At 54.0% G+C, this 20,451-nt stretch overlaps 2 protein-coding genes across 3 annotated transcripts in view; one reads left to right on the forward strand and one right to left on the reverse strand.

Moving 5' to 3' along the window:
- ATP2C2 (ATPase secretory pathway Ca2+ transporting 2) overlaps nucleotides 1-10,567 on the forward strand; it is a 63,365-nt gene extending 52,798 nt beyond the window's left edge. The window contains exons 18-27 of the mRNA XM_021705693.2: nucleotides 1,023-1,193; nucleotides 1,914-2,011; nucleotides 2,102-2,152; nucleotides 3,063-3,229; nucleotides 4,045-4,113; nucleotides 4,205-4,321; nucleotides 5,469-5,616; nucleotides 6,846-6,944; nucleotides 7,041-7,182; nucleotides 7,888-10,567. Of these exons, the coding sequence (XP_021561368.1) occupies nucleotides 1,023-1,193; nucleotides 1,914-2,011; nucleotides 2,102-2,152; nucleotides 3,063-3,229; nucleotides 4,045-4,113; nucleotides 4,205-4,321; nucleotides 5,469-5,616; nucleotides 6,846-6,944; nucleotides 7,041-7,182; nucleotides 7,888-8,006 (1,181 nt within the window). The 3' untranslated portion in view covers nucleotides 8,007-10,567. The remainder of the gene's footprint in view (nucleotides 1-1,022; nucleotides 1,194-1,913; nucleotides 2,012-2,101; nucleotides 2,153-3,062; nucleotides 3,230-4,044; nucleotides 4,114-4,204; nucleotides 4,322-5,468; nucleotides 5,617-6,845; nucleotides 6,945-7,040; nucleotides 7,183-7,887) is intronic.
- A 7,490-nt stretch (nucleotides 10,568-18,057) lies between these two features.
- MEAK7 (MTOR associated protein, eak-7 homolog) overlaps nucleotides 18,058-20,451 on the reverse strand; it is a 52,025-nt gene continuing 49,631 nt past the window's right edge. For both annotated transcript variants that reach the window (XM_021702556.1, XM_021702549.1), the window contains 2 exons: nucleotides 18,875-19,054; nucleotides 18,058-18,385 (listed from right to left, as the gene is read on the reverse strand). In XM_021702556.1, the coding sequence (XP_021558231.1) occupies nucleotides 18,272-18,385; nucleotides 18,875-19,054 (294 nt within the window). In that variant the 3' untranslated portion in view covers nucleotides 18,058-18,271. The remainder of the gene's footprint in view (nucleotides 18,386-18,874; nucleotides 19,055-20,451) is intronic.

Raw genomic sequence — 20,451 nt, forward strand, 5'->3', positions numbered from 1 at the left:
GCACGCCCCCCCCCCCCCCCCGCAAGCCCAGCCACCAAATGACACCAGTTAGTCCGGACGCCGCTCATGTGTGTGAGAAAGGCTGGTGCCTCCCTGCTGACGTTTCTAAGACAGATGAATGAGGCGTACCAGAAACACGGATTTTCCTGATTGGTCTTCTTGCTCATTGCTTACCATCAGGAAAACCCAAAGCTCTTTGAAATCAAGGCAGACATTTCATTCCTTGGCCATTTCCAGTTTTCCGCACCAGGGGCAACGCCTCCCCTGACGAGCTGAACGTGAAAGCTCACGTTTCCCAGAGCGCTGTTTGTCAGCCTGTCCGTTGTCAGAGGAAGTATTTAACACTCTGGAACCCTTCTCTTCTCTCTCTGGGGACAATGAGAAGCTTTGGGCTGGGTGCCAGTTGCCTTGGTTTTTCCCTTCAGGAAAGAGACATGATAAATTGCTAGCAGCTTGCAGACAAGTGTACAAAGTGAGGATGTCCCGGTCTGCTGAGATGGAGCCGAGCAGGGCGGGGAGGGTAGCTTTGGGAAAGGAAGGGAGGGTACCACGGTCCCTCCAGTATCAGGAAGGTGACAAAGTAGGTCATTCTCACAACACCCCCTCTGGGAGCACTGGTCCCCCGGAGTCAAGGCCAGGACAAGCCAGCAGACAGCCTGTACCCCGTAGTGGCCTCCTGCACCTTTTCTTCCCCTGCAGCTGCTCCCCTAAAAGGGCAGGTGGCAACAGCAGAGACCAGAAGAGCCGTTGGGACCGTGCCACCGCATGCCAGCTCGCAGATTTCATTCTGGTCCCTCTGGTTGGGGTGTGGTTGGGATTTACGCCACCAGCGGAACAAAGTCTTACTTTCTGCCGGTCAGGTTGTCTCTACATTTCTCTCTACCTCGGGGCCAGCCATCCAGAGCCCCGGGGAGCCCCGCGCGGGCAGAGGAGGATCTGGGATGCGGAGGGGCCGGGCTGCCTGGGGACTTCCTGGCCCTCGGGCCCCAGTGGACCCTCTGTGGCTCTTGGTGTCTCCTCAGTGCTGGCCCTGGCCTCTGGGCCCGAGCTGGGGAGGCTGACTTTCCTGGGGCTCGTCGGGATCATCGACCCTCCGAGGACTGGAGTGAAGGAAGCGGTGCAGGTGCTCTGTCAGTCGGGCGTGTCGGTGAAGATGATAACGGGCGATGGCCTGGAGACCGCCTCCGCCATAGGTAAGCGAGGAGGGCGGGCGGCCAGTGGGTCCTCATCGGGACTGTGAGCTTCGAGGACCAGCGCTCCACCTTCACACGGTTGGCCCTAAAATGTCAGCAGGTCCTCCGAAGGGGGCAGAGCCTTAGTGCCCGCTGACAACCTCCCGCGTGCTGGGGGCCTTTATCCCCGAGCTCACACCCTCTTCCCAGGCAGCGGCATTCCCCGTGTTCACTTCTGGGCTGGCTTCTGCCGCGTGCCGTGTGCCCACAGGTCATTGAGGCCCTCTGACCTCCAGGCTCTTCGCCCGCAGAGGGCCAATAGCCCTCCTCCTCTCATTCTACTTACTACCGTAATGAGGGCGTCACACCTTGGTCTGCTCCCCGCCCTGTCTCAAGGCACCCGGCCCCGAGAAAAGATTAGAGGCTCCAGAATCAGACAAAACCATATCTGGTTCCAGCATCAGCCCTCACCAGCTCTGTGACCTTGGGGAAGTCCCTGCCCTCCCTTTCCTCGCCTTTAAAGAAGGGATAACAAGGCCTCTGTTGCAAGTTAATTGCGTGGATGGCATTGAGATCTTGTGACAGGGCAGGTGCTCAGTGCATGATGTCATCATGGTTTTCTCATCATTCTCTGTGGCCCAGGCAGGGACTGGGGGGCGGGCAGGTGCAGTGAGGGGCGGGCGCAGGAGCGGTCTCAGGCTTGGGAGCAAGTGCTCAGAATGGATTCTCGGCACCGTGCAGGAAGGAACATCGGCCTTTGCAACGGGAAGCTGAGAGCCATGTCCGGGGAAGAGGTGGACAGTATGGAGCAGGAAGAGCTGACTGACCGCGTCAGAAAGGTGGGTTCCTCCCAGGGGGTCTCGTTGCGGGGGGGGGGGGGTTTCAGCTCCAAGTTCACGGATTCTGCTCTTCTGCGCCTCTGTGTCCAGGTATCTGTCTTCTTCAGGACCAGCCCAAAGCACAAGCTCAAAATCATAAAGGTAAGCTGGGTGCCTCATTTGTCTGTTAGAGTCAGTCCAGGACGATGGGGGGTTCTGCTCCAGGGCTGGTCCAGGGCTCAACCTGGCGGGAGCCTCAGCCGTCCTCAAACTGGCAGGAGGAGAACAGGGGGATCTTTGCCACGTACACCAAAAACAGGAGCAGGGATTGGGTGGTGCAGAGAGAAAAATAAAAAGCAGCTAGCCTCTGTTAGCCGAGTGCTCTTTGGCATCGTTCTCATTACTTACCTCCGGGCCTCAGTTTCCCCATCTGTAAACGGGGGAATAATGTTTGATGTCAGCTAATTCACAAGGCTGGTGAGAGGACTAGAGGAGGCCAGGCCCTGGAGTGCCTTGCGCAGCGCCTGGCACACAGCGGGTGCCCAGCAGAGAATGGATGTGGTTTTCTGTCGTGCAGGGAGGAGGGCCCTGCCGCTGTGCTCGGCCTCCCACCTGTATGCGCTTTGAAGATGTGCTCTGTAGCTCCGGGCTGTTTTATCCTTTATGCTATTTGGGGGGGGGGTTAGTTCTCGGGAGCAAATCTCCATGCACGGTATTCCTAAGAGAAAACAGTAGTACTTACTGGGCACCGTGTGGTTTCAGGGGTAAGGTGACTCTCCTTTGTTAATGGAGATGGGTAACACGCATGAGCCTCACACCCGCGGTCTTAGTGTAGCTCTCAGAAGAGGAGGGACAGTTGCCCCCACTTTGCTGACGGAGAAGCTGAGGTTGAGAGGTTCAGGGCTTGCCCAGTTCCCACAGCTGGTGCAGGTGGGGCTGGGATCCAGACTCCAACCAGCTGACTCGAGAGAGGGGCTTCTGCTGTTGGCCATGCGGTGGGAGAGGCAGAGCATCCAGAGGGAAGCAAGGTTCTGGAAGGGCTGCAGCCTCCACTCACCTCTTCCTTACCAAGGCTTTGCAGGAATGGGGGGCGATCGTGGCCATGACAGGGGACGGGGTGAATGATGCGGTCGCCCTGAAGTCCGCGGACATCGGGATTGCCATGGGGCAGACAGGGACAGACGTTAGCAAAGAGGCTGCCAACATGATCCTCGTGGACGATGACTTCTCAGCCATCATGTAAGTTGCTCCGTAGGTGTTTTGTTTTGTTTTTTAGTGGCAGAAATGCCTGGCGTAAGCAGCTGCCCATCCCCCAAATCTGTTCTGCTAGGGATGCGGGTGTCCCAGGCCCAACAGCACCTGGGGGGGATGCTACAGACACGTGCAGCAGACGCTACTTGCAGCCCGAGGGCGCATCTGGCGGGAAAGCCGGGGTCAGGTGGGCGGATGGAGGCGCACGCCCCTGCGGTCGCTGCAGCGTTTATGGGGAAATCCTAGACCGCCCTGGCTGCCGACAGCGAGAGCGGGAGGATTCCGAGGCTATTGGGAATGATGTTTTGAGGGATGTATCAAAGACACAGAAATGCCACGCTGTAGTGTTAAGTAAAAATCACTGAAAGTGAATGTGCGTGGTTTGAGTCTAGGGTCGTGTTTGCACCGACACGGACGTTTCACGCGTTGATGGAGACAAGGCAGGAATGTCTGTGTCGCTGATGTGATCTCGAGCTGCCAGGATGACAGAGCACCTGTTCTCTTCACTTTTTTCTGTTTTCTTAAAAAAAAATTGCCTGCCCTCTAGATCTAATTTTAATCCATTCTAGTTAAGTCTTTCCTCATAAATGAATTGAAGTAATTGGGGGTGGGAGCGCCCGAGGGTGCCGGTCAGGACCTCCTCCTCCGCGGGCATGGCCTGGAGCAGGAGGGCAAACAGCAAGTGATGCCCAGGCACGAGGCCATCTCTGGTGACACCATCGCTTCCTGTCGCCGCTAACCAGGCGCCCGAACCTTTCCGCCAGGCCCACCTTTGTGCATAAACACTTTGTCCTCTCTTGCAGGAATGCGGTGGAGGAAGGCAAGGGGATTTTTCATAACATCAAAAACTTCGTCCGGTTTCAGCTGAGCACGTAAGTCCGGGCCAGCGGCCCCCAGTGCCGTCAGGTGCTGCGCGCCCGTCTGGCAAGCAGCCATCGACCGTGCTGTGTGTGTGCCCCACAGGAGCATCTCAGCCTTGAGCCTCATCACTCTGTCCACTGTGTGCAACCTGCCCAGCCCCCTCAACGCCATGCAGATCCTGTGGATCAACATCATCATGGACGGGCCACCAGCACAGAGGTGAGGCTCCGGGCTGGCTGGGAAACTGCACCATTTCCACCAGGCTGCCCCCCGCTGCAGCCTCGGGCCCCTGCAGAGTGTGGGTGCAAACACAGTCACTGTCCCCAGGAGTCCTAGGGAGGAAGATGGCCAGCGGCATGCCCTACGCATTGGGAGGAAGCGCCTGTGTGCGCAGCCAGGGTCAGTGGGGGATGCTGTCCCTGTGCAGCTCCAGGGCTCAGCCCCTCTCTTCAGGTCACCGCCTCCAGGAAGTTCTCCCTGATTACTCTAACAGCAGCCTCCTGGCTCTCATTCACCTCCCTGCTTTATATTTCCCTAGGGGAGAAAATATACACGTATGTCCTCGCTTATCTGATCTGGCTCCCCTTGGGCAAGGTTTGTGGTTTTGTTCCCTACAGTATCCCCAGCTCCTAGAATTGTGCTTGGCACACAGTAGCTGGTCAATGAGTTATTTGTTGGGTGGATGGATCAGAAGGGAGTGTTAGGCTAGCTGAATGGTGCAGGAGAAAGAATGACCTCCACAAGCAGGGGAGGCACACAGTGTGTGCCGTTTCATCTGATTATATTTGATACATATTACATATGTTACTAATATTAATTCAATATCACCACTTACAGCTGCCAAGGGCAAGAGTCCTCTTTATATGCTGGGAATGGTGCCAGGAGTGAAGCGGGGTCCCCCCCAGTGCCCCCCCACCGCTGTTTTACAGTCTCCTCAGTCAGTGGGGGGCTCTGTGGTGGATCCCATTTCTCCAGCCCGCTGGGGGAACCTGGGGTGGTTCCAGGACGGTGGTGTGGCCGGCCCGGGGGGAGGTTTTCTTTCACTGAGCTCAGGGATGGGGGGAGGGTAGGGCTGCCTGTGGGGCCCAGACTGGGGGGGGGGGGGCACCATGGGAGGGGGCAGAGGGTGTGAGGGGAGGCTTCCAGTGCAGACAGAGGGCCCCGGCCCCGGCTTGCGTGGACAGCCTGGAGGCACTGGGCCCCAGGTCCCCAGCTCCCCGCACCCCTGCTGTGCCTGCGAAGCTGACCAGAGAGCCTGGAAGGATCGTGCTCCGCTCCAGCTGTGCTGTTCAGCCACTGCCCGGCTGTCCGAAGTGACCCTTCTCAGTGGTTTACGTCAGGGCGCCCCACGTCTTGTTCCGAGCAGCTTGGGGGTAGAGCCGGTGGACAGAGACACCCTCCAGCAGCCCCCACGGAACGTCAAGGACACCATCCTCGGTAGAGCCCTCATCCTCAAGATCCTCCTGTCGGCTGCCATCATCATCAGCGGGACCCTCTTTATCTTCTGGAAAGAGGTGAGGCCAGTCCTCCCTGACTCATTAAGCCGGTATCGCTAAGCCCCTGAGGTGGGAGACTCAGGGCCGGGGGTGTGGACAGTCCCTGCCCGGCCGTGGGGCGCAGGCTCCGAGGGGGAAGACACGTGTACACGCACAGGGGGCTGTCAGCGAGGGAAGACAGGGGACCCGGAGCTGACCGCAGAGGGGGATGGGCTGGAGGAGAGGAGGCCTCCCAGGCGTGGAAGAGAAATGAGATTTTATTCGAAATGGGACCCGAAGCTGCTTTCTGTTCTCACGGCAACAATTTGAAATTTACTGAAAGGAAGTTTATTCCCTGGAGGGGAGTATTTGCAGGAACTTATGGGTCACCTGTTGGTGGCCGCCGTGCCAACATGCAGTGCTCTGACTGGAGAACTTGTTGCCACGTGCAACAAGAGGGACGGGACACGGGGTCCCCCACAGGTTCTCAGTTTTTCTCCAGAGGAACAGCCTTGCTTTTTCCCAAATTCTCGCCTGTGTGCTCCACCTGGTGGGGACAGGGACCCAGGCCCTCCTGGGCTCACACAGTGGCCCTCAGCATAGGGTCCCCACAGCAGCCTCCACCTCTCTGGGACCTTGGGGGAAATGTAGATTCTTAGGCCTCCACCAGGACTCCAGAGTCGGGCTCTAACACATATGCGCCACCCCCCGCCCCCCAACCTGGGGAGGCTGCCGAGAATCGTGGTTCAGCCGACAAGCCCAGGCAGGGAGGGCTCACCTCCACCTCCCACAGGCAGGGGGGAAGTGCGGGGGAGAACGTGCGTCCCTCTCACTTGCGGCTCCAGGCCCGGCCCTGAGATGTCAAGGGGAACGAGACCTGCCTCAGGTCCTGAGCAGCAGTGCGCAAGCCAGGGAGGGTCTCCGTCCCCTACCTTCCTCTGGGAAGGGATGTTCTGCTCAGGGGCTGTAGCAGTGTCCCCTCCCAGGAGACCGGGTCACCTGCTGGAGGAAGGGACGTTCCCTTTCTCTGCGCAAGGTTTCGGCTCGGGTGTGGGAGGCAGCCGAAATTCCTGAGGGCGGGCTGCTGGCCCCCCCAGCTGTCGGGGTTGATGGGGGGTGGTCCTGAGACCCGTATCACCTGTTACAGCAGCTGCTTCCAGCCCGAGGGGAGGTTCCGGTCCGTTCCCAGTAAGGGTGCTCCCCGCGGGGTGGTTCAGGACGAGTTCATTGCAGGAAGCGCACCGCCTTCCCGTGCCTTTGTGTTCCAGATCCCCGCGGACAGGGCCAGCACCCCACGCACCACGACCATGACCTTCACCTGCTTTGTGTTCTTCGACCTCTTCAACGCCTTGACCTGCCGCTCTCAGGTGAGCCCCGGGCTGCCCTCTCCTCCCTTCCCTGCAGGACCCAATCCTGTTCTCAGTGAGAAGCGCTGAGCCAACCCGTGTCCTCCTCCTCCGCAGACCAAGTTGATATTTGAGATCGGTTTTCTCCGGAACCCCATGTTCCTGTACTCGGTGCTGGGGTCAATTCTGGGGCAGCTGGCCGTGATTTACATCCCGCCCCTGCAGAAGGTCTTCCAGACGGAGAACCTGGGCGCACTGGGTGAGTGGGAGGGGTCAGCCCCTGCCACCCCATCTGCCTGCGCACTGTGGTGGGCACGGAGTGGGAGCGCCATGTGGTCGGGGAGGAGCACACGGGGAACCAGAGGAAGAGGCACCTTGGCCAGGAGGACCACCGTGGGCAGCAGGGGACGCAGGCTCCTGGCCCCCTCGTCCCAAGGCTGGCGGCTCACAGCATATACAGCAAGGCCCCGGGGCTCCTCCTGCCCCCAGTGGCAATGGGCACCATGTTCATACTGAAATGGTGGCAACGGGCAGCCAGGGAAGGTTCTGTGGGGTCAGGGCAAGGTCTAGGGATTGACCCACTGGAACGAGTCAGGGAGGGCTGCCCGGGGCGCCCGAAGCAGGGGTTGGGGCATCTGCCCTCACGATGGTTGGGAGGAGGATGAGGGGCCTGTTCTAGCCGAGGTGGGTGACACCCCCCCACCCCCAAGCCCGGAGCCACCTGGAAACAGGGAGGTCGTGGTGGAGCATGCTCTGCCGCATCGTGTACGCTGGGTTGAGATCTGCTTCCGGGAAGGGAAAGGTCTGGTCCGCAGCTCCCGGGTCCTCCCCGCTCACCTCTGGGGTCTCTGTGACTAAGGGCAAAATACAGGAAAAGGAGCTCCGGGCCGAGGCTCCTGCAAGCGGGCGGGCGGGGGTCATCCTGTGCTCTCTGACCCCTTTTTTCCTTTACCCCTTTTGGCAGATTTGTTGCTTTTAACTGGCTTGGCCTCATCCGTGTTCATTTTGTCAGAGCTCCTCAAACTATGTGAAAAATTCTTCTCCAGAGCCAAGCCAGCCCAGACTCACCCAGAAGACATCTAGTGGACCGCACCTGTGTAAAATCCCTCAATCTCTATTTTCACGTGACTCTGGCCCTTCCCCAGCCCCTCGTCAGAGGGGTGCTTTTAGGATACCGTGCGGCCGCCTCCCCCCTTCCCCCCGGCTCTGCCCCGGGCTCGAGGACGGGCTGGGAGCAGACGGCACAGAAACACCTCACTATTTATTAAACCACAGTGATTTGTACGAACCTTGGCCGCCTCCCTCGCTGTACCACAGCGGCCCACGGGTGAGTAAGATGGGGGGCCCGGGGGGCCACGGCTTCTGGTCGCTCTGAGGCCCCATCTCCTCCCCCGTCAGGTGGGGGCAAGCAGGCATTTTGGGGGGTGCTGGGCCCGCGCCTGGTTCGCGTTTTCCCTACAAGCGGCCACGTGGGAAACCTTATGCCACTTCTGGAAATCCACGAAGCCTGTTGTTCCCAACCACGTCCCGGGCGACCAACAGTCCAGCCCTGAGCGGCCTGAACCAAGCCGCCGTCCTCTAAGGTCCACAGTAAAGGGCCTTTCCCTTGGGCCCCAGGACCCAGCGCATTTCCCGGCTGCCTGAGGATGAGCCCCAGGACCGTTCGTAAGGGAGGGCAGCGGCCAGGCAGGAAGCTGCCACGGAGGAGCAGCGTCCGTGAAATGAGGCCACAGCTGTAACCACTAGCCCCTGCCCCCCGTTATTAGGATGGGGACAGGGAGGAACACAGCCGTGTCTAAGAGACTCGCTCACGCTACTGAGGGGGCTGGCGACTCAGGAGCACGCCAACATGGGACTCCTTCCTTCCCGGGCATCCCAGGCCTTTCTCTTAAGCCTTCAACTGATTGATTGGATGAGGCTCACCCACGTTATGGAGGCAACCTCCGTGATCCAAAGCCAACTGATTGAAATGTTAAGCACACCTAAAAAAATCTCACGGGAACAGCGAAACTGGTATTTGACCAAACAGCTGGGCACCACAGCCTGGCCAAACTGACACAGAAAAGTAACCCTCTTGCCCAAAACCGGCTGCCTGGAGTGGTGACACCTGGGCCAGACCAGGGAGAGGGAGGTCAGAGTGGACCCCTGCAGCTCCCAGGCAAAGTTCGGAATCCTCGGAAGGAAGATGCATGGCCTGGGGTCACTATCCTCCCTCCATAACCCCTGCTGGTGACACCAGAGTTAAAGGAAGAGACACGCATGTGCCGCCCCTACGAAAATATGATTGAGGGGGGCTGCCCAAGAGGAAGCCATTCGGGCGGGGCTGATACCAAGGCTTGGCAGCTGCTGAGCTGGTAACTCCTGCCCGCCCCCCCCCAGCCTGCTGCCCACCGTGGCTCTGAATCAGGGGCGCCTCCAAGCACCATGCTGCCCCTTAAAAAATAATCAAGAACAACCAGGGTCAACTGATACTTGCAGTAACAACATAAAAAAGTACTCTTCATCCTTAATACCATACAGAAATCCTTAAATAAAATGCCATACAAAACAGCCCAAGGTAGACTGTGAATGTCAAAGATAAAATAATAACGACTACGAACAGGTACAGGTGAAATCTTACTAACCAAGACCCAAAATGCTGACCGTAAAGTAAAACGGATAAATCAGACTACACGCAAATGTAAACCATCTTTTCATCAAAATATAGCAGACTTGAACACCATTAAGCAACTTAGCTTGACTCCCATTTATAGAATGCTCACCCCTCAGCAGCAAAGGGACATTCACCAAAATAAAAATAGGAAACAGCAGAAATCAGTGAAGTCAAAGATTTTTGATGGAAAAAAATCAAATAAAAGCTAGTTCTTTTAAAATATCAATAAAATCGCCAGTCTTGGTAGAGGTTTATCCAAGGGAAAAAGATACAAATTGCCAATATTAGGGACAAAGGTGGTTGATCATGCCAGCTCCCTCGAGATAGTCCAACAGTAATACTGAGAATCTCAGGCACAGAAATTTAACAAGTTAAAGGAAATAAACCAATTCCTTGAAAACCACAAACTACTGCAACACATTAATATGCAGTAATCTGATTAGTCCCAAAACGTCTAAGGACAGTGACGTAGTTTAAACTGTTCCCCCAAAAAGGAAATGTTGTGACTCTGGACAACAATTCGGAAGCAAGTTAATGAAGAAAACATCGTCATTTCAATAAATGGTGTTGGAACAGCAGAAAGAGCCACCCTCGACTCAAGCCTCATGCCTTCCACAAAAATGAACTCAAAATGAGCCACAGATCAAAACCAGAAGAAAAACAGGGGAAAAAATCTTTGGGATCTAGGATTAGGCAGAGTTCTTAGACCTGACCCCACAAGACCATCCCTAAAAGATAAAAGAAACTGAGTAAATACACTGTAGTGGAATTACTGGGTCATATGGTAATTCTAACTTCCTGAGGAACCAACGAAAATGAAAACCCTAATTCAAAAAGGTATTTGCCCCCCTATGTTCATTGCAGCATTATTTATAATAGCCAAGACATGAAAGCAGCCTCGCGTCCATCCACGGATGAACGGATACAGAAGATGTAGTGTATATACAATGGAGTATTACTCAGCCATAAAAAGAATGAGATCTTGGGGCACCTGGGGTGGCTCAATCAGTTAAGCGTCTGCCTTCGAGTCAGGTCATGATCCCGACGTCCTGGGATCGACCCCGTGTTGGGATCCCTGCTCAGTCGAGTCTCCCTTTCTGCCCCCCCTCGCCCCCACCCCCACCCCTGTACTCATCCTTAAATAAATAAAATCTTAGAATGAGATCTTGCCATCTGCAGAAACATGGATGGACCCAGCAAGTATAATTCTAAGTGAAATAAGTCAGTCAGAGAAAGACCAATGCCATATGATTTTGCTCATAAGTGCAATCTCAAAAACAAAGCAAATGAACAAAGAAAAAAAAGACACAAACCAAAAAACCGACTCTAACTACAGAGAACACGCTGATGGTTGCCAGAGGGGAGGGCGTGGGGGATGGGGGTGATTGGGGGGGATGGGGATTAAGAGTACATTTACCATGATGAGCACAGAGTAATGTACAGAACTGCCAAATCACTATATTGTACACTTGAAACTGGTATCACTGTATCTTCACTATCCTGGAATTTAAAAAAAATTTAAGTACACTGCACTTAATGAACACTGAGAAATACACAGAATTGTTGAATCATATTGTACACCTCCAACTAATATAACACTAAATTATACTTGAATAAAAAAGTAATTGTTTAAAAATCCAGGAAAAAAGAAAAGCTCATTGAATTTCATCAAAAATCAAAACGTTTTGCCCAGGAAAGTCACTATTTAAGAGAATTGGGGGGGGGGGGGGAAGACTGGACAACAAATATTTTCAAATCTCATACTCAATAATGAAAATAGACTTTAATCCAGGGTATTTTTTAGACACTTAAAATTTAACACTGAAAAAAAAAAAAAAATAGGAACAGGGCAAAAGTCTTGACCTGAGTCTTCACCAAGGAGGACATACACAGGAAATGATGTCCGCCTCAGCCTGCAAGGGGATACACTACACACCTATCAAAGTGCTGGTGAGGACAGGAGCAGGTGTGACTCCCGCGTGTTGCTGGAGGGCAGGTGCGTGTCACAGCCACTCTGCAGAGCAGGCTGATCGCGTCCCGTCAGGTTAAACACACACTTAGCTTGTGACCCAGCAATGCTAGGTCCTAGGGTCCCAGGTACGGACCCTCACGTGCACACACAAATCTGCACATGCTCAGGGCAGCTTTACTTGTACGAGCCAAATCTTAGAACAGCCCAAACATCGTTCTGTGGGGGAATGGATGGAGGAACTCGGGAGCCACCCCCACGATGGAGGACGCCCCGGCCATGAGGAGGAGCAGACATGGGAGCGGACACGTGGCATCCTGGGCTGGTCTCATGGCTATCATGCCGAGTGACAGAAACCAGTCTTACTGGTTACGTACTGTATGGTTCCACTGACCTAACATTCTCTAAGTGACAATAAGGGTGACGGAGAATGGAGGAGAGGCCACCAGGATGCAGGGTTAGGAGGGCGTGCCTATAAGCAGGGGAGCAGAAGGGAGTTTTGGGGGCCATGGAAGAGTTCACATCAACAGTGGTGATGGTCACATGAATCTATACACGAGATCAAGTTTCACAGGGCTGGTGCCGGAGGTCCCCAAGGCCACCCTCAGGCTTGGTGATTCTCTAGAAGGACTCACGGCGGGGCAGGCCCAGGAGCCTTGTTCTTGGAACACACTCAGATTCTACCCTCGGGCTGGTTCTGATTTGTACCCTTCCCTGTCATAAGCCTGACCAACAGTACAGTGGGTTTCGGTGAGGTCTGTCTTTTTAGTGAATTGTCCAACCCAAGGGTAATTTGGGGAACCCTCTGAACTAGTAGTGGGTATCAGAAGGCTTGGGCAGCTTTGCCACCAGGAGGACTGTGCCCTTAGCCTTGCGTTTGCCTAAAAGCAGGTGGCATTTGAACAAGGTTGGTGTTTAGCTGAGAGTATTGTATCAACGCCAATGTCCTGGTTTGGGCAACTGTGCTAGGGGTAGGGAAGACATTTTCATTAGAGGAAGCTGGGTGAGGAGTCCACAGGAACTCCCAGGACTCTAAGTCAATCTAAATTATTTCACAGTTTATAAAAAAAAAAAAAAACAACAGACCGACTCAAAATCGAGCTACAATCGTCAGGCAAACACCACACACACTGGGGTGACACAATGTCAGACAAGGTGAAAATCGAGGCCAAAAGCATTAGGTGAGACAGGAAGGGAATTTAATGAGACGCAATCACCACTAAAACCTCAACGTTTTATTTTGAGCGTCCAAATTCGTAGAGCACCGTATGGAAAATGTAGCAAAGCACACGGAAAATTCAGTAGGAGACCAACTGGCCGTGTGTAAGGACACAGCTAAAACTCAATTCTTCGAATCACTAATCAGCAAAACTGAAAATCAACACTACCATTTGTAGGAAAATTCTCCAGCACACCAAAATTTTAAACCTCCTGGGTCTAAGGAGAAATCGGAGTAAGAACGGCAGAAAATCTAGAAGTCAACCATGAACACACGCCTCAGAATCGACCCAGTGCCGCCAAAGAAGACAGAGCTTGAAGAAGAAAGTAACACCTCTGCTTATATACCTACTTCCACTCTTTTTTATTTAGTAATTTGACAATCAACTCAAATTCGTAAAAAAAAAAAACAAAAACAAAAACAAAACAAGCTGGAGAAGATAACAAGCACAATTAACTTCAAAAAACAAAACTGGTGCAACATCATGTAGGAAAAGTGACAGAAATTAAAAACCCACAACTACAGAAGATTTCACGTATTTCGCTTAATACTACGTAAAGTCATTTGAAGACTTATATAAAATGAAAAACTTACCAGGAAATTTAAAAATCTGGGACGCCTGGGTGGCTCAGTCGGTGAAGCGTCTGCCTTCGGCTCAGGTCATAATCTCAGGGTCCCGGGATCGAGCCCCGAGTTGGACTCCCTGCTAAGCGGGGAGCCTGCTTCTCCCTCTGCCTCTCCCCCCTCTCCCCCTGCTCCTGCATTCTAATAAATTTTTAAAAATCTTAAAAAAAAAAAAAAAAAAGAAATTTAAAAATCGTCAGAACGAACCCCAGCAGACATTTAAAACCACCCAGATGATAAGCGGTTCTCAAGTGCTCACCCCTCCTTGCCCACCAAACCAAAAAGTTCCTGATGAATTTTACCCATACCTTAAGGGACTCTCATTTGCTTTTGTTCTAGAACCTGCAGAAAAGGAAAGTTCTAAATTGTTTTTGTAAGCTTAGCACAATGTTAAAGCATGACTTACATAAAATCAGACCCAAACAGAACTACACACCAACTCCTTTGCACACACGGCTACAGAAGTCCTGAATGCCGTCCGACTGAATTCACACTCGAAGCATGTCAGTTAACATACAGACATAGCTCAGTGTCTGGCGCCCTGATTTGGTATTCCTTATTTAAAACCTCTGAATCAGGCAATCATGGGTGTTTAAAAAAAAAAAACTTTTATAAAATTCAACATCTGGACAGAGACTCTCAACATAAATACAAATAAGGAATACTTTTTTTTTTTTTTTTTTAAGATTTTATTTATTCATTTGAGACACAGAGATACAGAGAGAGAGAGAGCATGAGCAGGGAGAGAGGCAGAGGGAGAGGGAGAAGCAGGCTCCCCGCTGAGCCAGGAGCCCGATGCGGGGCTCGATCCCAGGACCCTGGGATCATGACCTGAGCCGAAGGCAGACGCTTAACCATCTGAGCCACCCAGGGGCCCCAGGAATACTTCTTTTACACGAAAATCTATCCTGCTTCATGACAAAAGACCAGAGGCGTTTCCATTTAAGTCAGGAGTAGGAAGGGGGTATCACTGCTACTGAAATTCTGGAAGTATTTGCTGATACAATCAATCAAGAGAAAGAAAAGGTCTAGAAATTGTGAGAGTAGGGAAGCTACCCCATTTCCAGGTACACAATCATAGGAAGTGCACTCAACACATCGTAGGTATCAGTTACAGCTCAGTTAGGCTACAGGGAAAAAGAAGAAATCACGGGAGCCAAAAACCAGCAGCACCGGACCTGGAGATTCATTAGAAATGTCCACTCTCAGCTCCCTCCCCAGCCTAAGGAGTCAGAAACTCTGGGGGTGGAGCCCTGCCACCTGCCCTTCAGCACACCTTCTAGAAGATTCTGACACAGACCCAAGGTTGAAAACCCCCAGATCAAAGAATTCAGCAAGGTAGCTGGGTACAAAACTAGGTAGAAGAACTTAAAAACCTTCCTATGTTCAATCAGTCATCAGGGAAAAAAGTCCACGTACGGTACCAGCAGTAATGAAATCCAGGTGGCACGCGTGGATGTTCCCGTCCTCGGGGGCGGGAGGAAGCCACCTCTGCCAGGTGTCAGTTCCGCCTACGCTGGTCCACGTGTAAGGCTATCTCCAAAATGCAACCATCAAACTTTTTAGAAGGGTTACCCAAGGTCAGAGAAAACAAACAGGCAAGCATAGGAAGGAAATTTCCAAAACAGAGAAGTCATCGGTGAATAGCTTTGACCCCTTTAAAACATGAGGCAGAGACTGAAGTTCATACAGAAATGCAGGAGTTGAGAAAGTGGTCCTCTACTCCCTCCCCCCCCTTCTTTGGAGGTGGTGGGGAAAGGGCAGAGGGGGAGAGAGAGAAAATCCCAAGCAGGGTCCATGCCCAACACATGCCCTGACATGGGGCTCGATCTCACGACCCTGAGATCATGACCTGAGCCAAAATCAAGAGTCAGAGGCTTAACCGACTGAGCCATGCAGGCACCCCAAGAAAGTAGTACTTAAAGTCAGTGGGAAAGAAACATACCATTAAATATAAAAGATACTGGAATTCATTTGGGGGCAAGACAGAGGTACATTTTAAATTACATTGTGAATGGATCAAAAATTTAGAAGGAAAAATGGAAAGCAGAGCAGAAGAAAACACAATTTTTTTTTTAATCACAGAGTGGGGAAAAAAACTTTCTAAGCAAACTACAAATCTCAGAAGCCTTAAGAGGATATGCTGGTAAAAAAGGACAAAATGCATAATTTACACATAGGAAAATAAAGCCAAACAAACTGGAAAAAATACTTAGCAAACGATTGCTTCATTCAAAAAAGCACTCCTGCAAATCAGCAAGAAGAAAACCCACGTCCCAGAAAACCAGGTGAAGGGTAGGACACAGACGGCGTTTGAAAACTGAAGCCCTTCACTGTCACTCAGAGAAAACACCAGGTCCCCCAAAACTAAGCTGTATCGGAGGGTCAGTATATACACGGCCCGCGGGCACGGAGAGACGTCAGGAGCATCAGCCGAACTCAAGAGGTTTGCTCATTTGTCAGCATCTAAATTAAGAAGCACCTTTTGATCCGACAATTCAACTTCTGTGAGTTCATTCTTCCGGACAAGACGCACACCGAGACACACACGTGGGAGCGGGGCCCCGGCAGCGACCAGCCGCAGACACACGGTCCCCGGCCGCGGGGCCTGGGCGCCAGCAACGACGGGGCGTCCGCATCCCGGGGCATGGCACGGTCCGCGACGTCAGAGAGGGAGACAGATGGTTCGCTTTGAAGCCACCTCCACCGAGAACAAGCAGGGCACGCACCAGCGTAGCACACACAACTCTGCTGGGCGTGCAATGGGTCCCCCCGGCCGGAGACCTAAGCGGTTTTCTCCTGAGTGGCTCTGCCTTTTGGGAAGGAAAACGGCTGCAGGAAGATTTACCTTTCAAGTTACATCCTTCATAGTTCAACCTTTTTTACCACGTCCACCTATGGCCATTGTTTTAATAAAGACAGCATTGGGGGTGGGGGGTGTAACGGTAGCCCTGTTCGCATCACGGACCCCATCCCTTCACCTCTTCCTTCTGGCACCTTCCGGGGCCCTGACTGGTCTTCATTCACAGGAAAACCACTAGCCCTGACTTCTTATTTCTGTTGCAAAGAAGACCCACCTCTTCACTGTTAAAACCAGCACCGCGTGTTTCCCAGGCCTGGGCGGAGGGAGGGTGGCCAGGTCTGGTGGCCTTCGCCGTGGCCACACCCTCGACAGGTTTGTGTGTGGAGAACCTCACAGCGAGGGAAGCCCACTGGCAGGGCTGCAGCCCCCAGGTGGCCAAGCGCCTGGGCTGGGCACCCGCCTTTCCCTGTGTGAGCGTGCTGTCCCGGGAAACGGGTCCCCGCCTGTCACCTGCCCTCTGATGAGAAGAGGCACAAGGCCGAGTGCGCCCACAAACAAAATCCAAGCCTCTCTGACAGCCCTGAGCAGAGGAAGCGCAATGGGACTTAAGGTACAAATACCAACAGGCCTGTTCATAGTGAGGCATTCAGTTGCTTTTTTAAAAAAAGAAATTCCAGAACAGATGGAAGGTGCAGGACCGACCTAACGCTCTGGATTTATGGTAAGGATCTGAGGAGCCTCACCTCCCCTATCTGCTATCCCATCGGTTGGGGAGATCACACGATGTTCCCCGAGCAGCTTATTAAAAACTGGCTTTTTAGGAGGAAAATCAATCATGACTACGTCTGTGCGTGTCAGTCTGCTGCCCCTCTGCATACTGCCTGGGCACGCACTTTTCTTTTTAAAAACTTATTTGCAAGGCCTTCTGCTCAGTCAGGGGCACTGCTAAGTGCCAAGCTGGGGGAGCCTCCTGGGAGAAAATGCAGCACCTGCAAAATGCAAACGGCTCGGTTCACTATGGCTTATAAGCAGGTATGTTCTATAGTAAAAAGTCCCATTCTCGTCAGATGTGCAGAAGGTCCAAGTTTACAGCAAAAGACTCAAGAAGGAGGTGTAGGTCTCCAAGCCGAGCCCACGGCTCCGTCCGTGAAGGAGGGACTTCTCACTTAGATTCTCACTTAGAATCTAGGCTTAGATTCTCCTGCCCGGCCTCAGACACCCACCCAGGTCATCGGTCAGCATGCCGGGGTCACTCGAGTCTGTTTCAAGTGAGTCCCTGCTGTCAAATGACCCGTCACCCCTTTGGGGGCCACTGGGCCGGAGGGAGACACTGAGGAGGTGGTGCCAGGGTCAGGAACCCAGGACAGTACGGTCAAGTTACTCACCACTAATTCATGCCACGGGGTGTCTCGGAGCTTCAGAATTCCCCACATTTAGGTTAGTAAGAGAACCACGTGGAACCTCCGTAGACCGTGGCACAGACTCATTTAAAAGCGGCTGAGAAAGGTGGGGGAGGAACCTTATTACAAACACCTATGGAGGACCCTCCCCCCCCACGGAGACACCTGCTCTCTCACTGTTTATGCTTTTTTATAAATACAGAAATTTCAGGTCGTAGGAAGCTGCTCCCAAAAGGCATTGAGACATCCCAATACCTCTGCCCTTTATCAGCTGGAATGCAACATCGAGGCACGTTTTTAACTGCAATGGCTTGAGCAGGGGCCAGGTGACCCCCAGCAGGCAGAGCCCCGCCCTGCACGGTAGGAATGCACGTGCCCATCAGGCACTAACTCGGGCAGAGGTCCTGTCCGTGTCTTCGGATTCCATTGACGAGAAATAAACAGCATATAAGGATTAAGTTGCCAACGGACACTCGGGATTTCTGCGAGATGCACCCACCAATCCATACATAACATCAAAGGAATTTTACTGTGTTCTGATTCAGCATGTCCTGGACCACCTGGACATGCGCAGTGCAGCCCTGTGTTGAACACGTGAGATGGGGAGGGCTCCGCAGGCTGCGCTCTGTCCAGGGGGCCAGCATCCAGCTCTAGGAAGGCCCGACCTCGGGGGCACCTCCTCATTCATCCTCCGGGACGTCCCGGAGCCCTTCGCTGAGGCGACTCCGCCCACTGATTTCCAGCAGGGCCTGGGCCTCGGGGTCCACATCCAGGATACTTTTGCTGCTCTTGGCCTTGGGAAGAAGGGAAGGGACATGAGCGTCTCCCTCACAGCCAAGAACAAGCAGGGACCTCCTGCCGGTTCCAAGCTCATGACAGTAGGACCCCTCCTTTTGCCACAAGGAAAACACTGTGGGGGCTCCAACACTCTCACAGAAGTGCCCCCGACCCCGGGATGCCATCGTTGGGAGCTCTTGGGGTGCAGAGGGCCCAAGAATGGCTCACTGCAGAACCACGGGACGAGAAGGAAGCCTGGACCTTCCTCATCTGGTAGACAGGCCACGTGCCCAGCAGCTTCCCACCTTGCGCAGGGCCCTGCCTCCAGGAGGGTCCACTCTACGAAACCCCACGGACCCCGACAGGACTCCCAGCCCTGCTGTGCACCCACCAGCATCTCTCTGTCCAGCAGCAGCTGCTGGGACCAAGTTTAGGATAAACTACCTCCAGACGGAGCAGCAAAAGGGTAGCCTGGAGAGAGTGGAGCAGAGCCCCCCGCCGCTCACCTGCTGCGACCCTGAGGCGTCCCCCACCGCCCACACCTCCATCTTCTCAAAGCCAAAGTTCTCCTGGGCCGACAGCTGAGGGCTGTTGTATGTGGTGCACTTGGGCTTGGCCTTGCTGTGTCCTTTCCCGAAATCCACATCGATCCACAGCCCGAAGTAATTGTGCTGTCCTCCCATGCCCTGCAGGGGCAAGAGCAGGGCCTCCTCAGTCGGAGCTGCCAGACCCTCCAAGCCTGAATCAGCCTCAAGAACCAGGCTGACAGGGGGGCCGGTAAGAGGTGGATGCAGTTTTCTTCCCCCCCTTTTTTAAACTGGAAACATACAGAGGGCTGCAATTTAAACATCCCATCCCAAGCTACTAAAATAACCGAGGCGTCCAGACGCCCACCCCGCGGCTCCTTCTCCCAGGGCTACACTGGCTGGGAGCGTAGGTGACGGCAGAAGACCAAAAAAAAAAAGGATTCAGGCCAGGGCCCAGAGACCCAAAGCATTCAACCAAGAGGGGAGAGGTCAGCACCGATCCTGACACTGGAAAACCTGCGACTGGGCCCCCAGACAGGGTGCTACTCAGCCGGCAGTCATTTCCTGCGTGGGGCCAACCGCAGGGACAACCAACAGAACGCAGACCTGGGGGTGACTCACACCCAATCTCTCCACCATCCATCGCTCTGCCGTCACACTAACCTGTGGCCAGCAAGACAAAACCACCGTTCAGCCTCCGGATGACCTTCCCCAACGCCCCCCTACCACTGCCTTCTCGGGGCCCTGGCGGCCGGGGGACTGAGGTTGAGCGAGAGGCCAGAGCAGAAAATGCCGACTCTCAGGGCGGCTTCTCTCTTGGGCTGATTACTGGCGATTCCTGAGGACCTACCGGGTGCTGCTCCTGAGGCCACCCAACTGTCCTTTCTGGGAGGTGTCCGGGGTCCTCAGGGGGCCCCACGGGAGCCTTACGGTGAGCCCGGGAAGGAGCACTGGGGCCCTCTCCAACCTGACAAGCTGGACCAGCCTTCTTGGGCTCCTCAGCTCTGCAAGCACAGAGCTGGAATTTCCCAAAAGGTGCTCTGTGTTAAGCAGCAAAGGAATCGGCTGGGGTGCTGGCAGGAGACCCATGTTTCACCCAAAGTAAGCAGGCTCACAGGTGCGGGGTGGGGGGTGCACATGTGGGGACACCCAACCCAGCTCCTCCCCTTGGCCCTGGCCCCCACCGCCCTTCGCCTGCATCCTCGTCCTCTTCCCCCCATGGCTGAGTCTCCAGGCTGCAGACGGAGCAGACGGCAGGTGCACTCACCCTGACGGGAGCCCCGGTTTTAGGAGTCATGCGGGGACAACTCCGGATGGGTCCAGGGAGCCCAGATCTGGGCATGCCCCTCTCCCAGCTCATCTCCAGCCACAAAGGCCACAGCCCAACCAGCTGACCCCAGGAAAACTGGCAAATCCACCGTTTGCACACAAACCACGGACACGCCTCAACCGAGCCCGACCTTGCAGGAGAGAATTCTGTCCTGACTTGCAGGGAAGTGTCAGCCTGGGCACGTCGGGACGGACCCCGTGGCAGGAAGGACATCACGCAGGTGGGA

This window comes from Neomonachus schauinslandi, chromosome 16 (genome assembly GCF_002201575.2).
Source record: "Neomonachus schauinslandi chromosome 16, ASM220157v2, whole genome shotgun sequence".
Lineage (NCBI taxonomy): Eukaryota > Metazoa > Chordata > Mammalia > Carnivora > Phocidae > Neomonachus > Neomonachus schauinslandi.